The sequence below is a fragment of the Cynara cardunculus genome (genome assembly GCF_001531365.2).
Source record: "Cynara cardunculus var. scolymus isolate 2C chromosome LG 16, CcrdV1, whole genome shotgun sequence".
Taxonomy (NCBI): domain Eukaryota; kingdom Viridiplantae; phylum Streptophyta; class Magnoliopsida; order Asterales; family Asteraceae; genus Cynara; species Cynara cardunculus.
The window spans coordinates 257,280-260,698 of record NC_037543.1 but is presented as its reverse complement, the minus strand read 5'-3'; the positions used below and the strand labels follow the sequence as shown (position 1 = coordinate 260,698).

Here is a 3,419-nt window from a genome sequence, read left to right as displayed (position 1 = left end):
ACAGTATAAATGGAAGTGAGAGCAGGACGTCCAACAGAAAAGACGTGTTTGGCTGAGGAAGCTACGGCAAACGTTATGAGACTGCTGACGGAGACCATCGTGGTCCTAGGGTTCGTTTGGAAAGGAAATCCAGTATTTCCTTGCGCCTTGATTCCTAGAAAAGCAAGTAAGCCGATAATTATGAAGTTAAGATCGGATCCGGGCATGAGTGCACTTTCTTCCCCAAATGCTCCCGGCGGGTAATAGTTGGTCCACAGGTTATGAAGAGAAGCCATTGACCGTTGTACTGGACCAAATATAAGGGATAATAAGCCGATAGATCGGGAAGGAAAGGTTATAGCGACGGATGGACTATGGTTGGTTGGCGCATCAATGGTGATAGAGCTCTCGACCACCACCGGAACAGTATCATTCGTAGATGAAGTCATCGCACCTTTCTCAACACCTCTTAACGGTCTCTTCCTCTTCCTCTTCATCGCACCTTTCTCAACACCGCCTCTTCCTCCTCCTCCTTGCTCCTCGACGGTGAGATTTTCTTCTTGCTCACAAAAACCATCTCAGAATCTGCTTATATAGTCACAGAACAGGAAAGAAAAATGTAAATAAAAAATAAGGGGTTTGACAGAATAATTATTTTGTTCGTGTGAATCGAAAAGAAAGTATCACATACGAATATACCAATAATTCATTATTTTCCTTCGTTTTCTTTTTTCCGTTAACGATACTACACTTTTCTTATTTACCTTACCTATGCTTTTGTTTTCATTTCCCGCAAAAAAAAAATGCTTGACAACAAAATAATATTAAATCTAAGAAATCGAAAAGTATCTGGTTGGATTAGATTGGATTGAATTCAAATGATATGGTTGGAAATAAGAAGTTCGATGCTAAGTCTGTGAATATCAACCATGTTTTTGAACGTCTCTTAGTAATATCAATGTCAAATTCTCGATCGTCATCAACGTTACACACAACAATGTCCAAAGGATGGTTAAAACAATCTTACAACGAAAAAAATATGGACTATAAAAAAGAAGCATTTTTCATGTTAAACATATACTCCATTCATTTTAAATTCAGTGTTTACATTTCTATTTCAGTTTGTCTTAAAATAAGTATCCACTTTTAAAAATAAATTTTCATATTTCCAATCTACACTTAATTATGAGATGAATAAAGTTTATTTATTTATTATTAAAAGTAAAAATGTCATTTAATTATTTAAAAATATATAATTATACATTTTAAAAATTATATTTGACTTATATTAGCATGGCCAGACTATGGGAATAACAAGTAGATTATTAGTCTCAACATTTTGAAGGGTTTGTAGCAACTTCCTAGAAGGTGCTCGTAGCTTTTATGAGTAGCTTTTAACTTCCAAATAATTTTTTATATCCCCTCTTCTTCTTCGAATGAATTATATTTTTGTCTCTACGATATGTCAGAAGTTATTACTAGAAAACCGTTATTAACAAGGTCTCGATTGATTTCTCCTCCTTCAACTACCAAATGTTTCAATTTGCTAAGTTTTAAAGGTTCAAAGAGCGCAAACCAGCTCTGATAATCAGGTTAATGAAAATAAAAGTTTGGAGTGAATTTTTAAAATAGTTTAAACGTTGAAGGGTTTGTTTTGGAAAATTTGTTTTAAAATTTCACTCATGTAAATAAAAATATATATGTTTTCTTTTTATTTCCTTTGATTGTTTTTGGGATAAGAAAAAAAAAAAGAAACTCCTTATATGATTTTATTTGATAATTTGTTGTTGAATTAAAGTCTTCATCTACTTGTGTTTTACAAGGTAAGTTTTAATTCAAAGCCTTATTTGAAATAATTTTATTATGAGTTTATATCTATTCTTACATTTTTTACCTTAACTCTTATTTTCACACGATTATTTACACATAAATGATGAAAAATAGTATCATTTTGTTCACATATGCTCTTCTCTTATTGAAGTAATTACAATTATTTTTATCAAATATTATTTTATATATAAGTATTTAATTTTAAATAAAAATACAAAATGACTAATTTATCTTTGATAAAATGGCACATGATGTATTTATTGGTTGGGAATGAGCCGAGCCGAGCCGACTTGTATTGTTAGTTGGACTATGGGAATGAGTCATCAACATTTTCTATGGCAACTCCCAAAAAAGGTGCTTTAGAAAACTTATCCCGAGCTTATAAATAAGTCAATTTGTAGTAAATAATTTTTTATGTCACTTCTTTTTTCTTTTTTATATATTTGTATGATGGTAAGATCAAACCTCAAGTCTTAAAAATTACGATAAAAATATAATATTTTTCAAAACGTAATTTATGGTGACAGATATCTATATCATATGTAATATTATACGTAATTATATATTTTGTACTATTACTTAAGGGTCGTCTACCAAACGCTTACTCAAGTATGTGAATGCGAAGTTACAGTACCTTATAAGATGAATATGGTAAGGACCAATAATTTTATCCGCTAAAAGCGAGACAAGAACCAAGGGTCTTACACGGTAATATCTTATCGGGTAAATTGTTGTATACGATATTGTTTGATAAACGGCCGCTAAGATTAAAATGGCAAAAGATATGTAAAAAAACCAAGATTTAAACAAAAAATATAATAAATTTGTACAAATAAACAAGTGTCAACTATCAAAGTCAAAAAGTTAGGAGCAAATATATATATATATATATATATATATATATATATTAAAGAAGAAATCAAAGGTAATGAGGTGACACCTTCTAATGCTTATAACCCTTTCTATCTTTTTTTTTATTTTTTTGATTTTTTAAATGTTGAATATGTTAAACACTTTTTTGCCCCTGAATGAAAAATGTATAGCTCATAATTAACACGGGTTATTTTTGTAATTTTGTATACCCAAGTTTAACCTCCAACTCTTGATTTGCTCTTCTATTTACTTTCTTTTATTTCTTAATGAAATTTGTTTTTTAAAGTTTCAATAATAAACAAAATAAAATCATATAAAATCCTTTAGTGAGGGATGAAGAAGGTGAAAGTTGAAAAAGAATTCAAAGATTTTAAAAGGTATGTAGATATTATATTCATTAAAAAAATATAATTTGTTATTACATATTTCTTTTTCAATATTGTTGGATGTGTTGTTTATCATAAGATATGATTGTGTTTACTCATATAAATTGTGTTTACGATTTGATCATATAAATGCAAATAAAATTTTGATATTTTATAATCACAGGATATAATAAACATTTTTCGAATTTAAGTTTCATCAACAATAACTATTTATACACAACAACTATTTATTTATCTTCATCTCTCACATCTTCTCAAATTATATCTCTATTTTTTATATTTTTAAATTTATTTTCTTTCTCTTTGGTTTTTCTTCTATTTTACTATTGATAATCTTCATAGTTTTTTTTT

General features: G+C 29.0%; 1 protein-coding gene across 1 annotated transcript in view; it reads right to left on the bottom strand.

Moving 5' to 3' along the window:
• Positions 1 to 504, bottom strand: part of LOC112529713 — a 13,756-nt gene extending 13,252 nt beyond the window's left edge. The window contains exon 1 of the mRNA XM_025141082.1: positions 10 to 504. Coding sequence (XP_024996850.1) covers positions 10 to 476 — 467 coding nt within the window. The 5' untranslated portion in view covers positions 477 to 504. The remainder of the gene's footprint in view (positions 1 to 9) is intronic.
• Between the last annotated feature and the right edge of the window lie 2,915 nt (positions 505 to 3,419).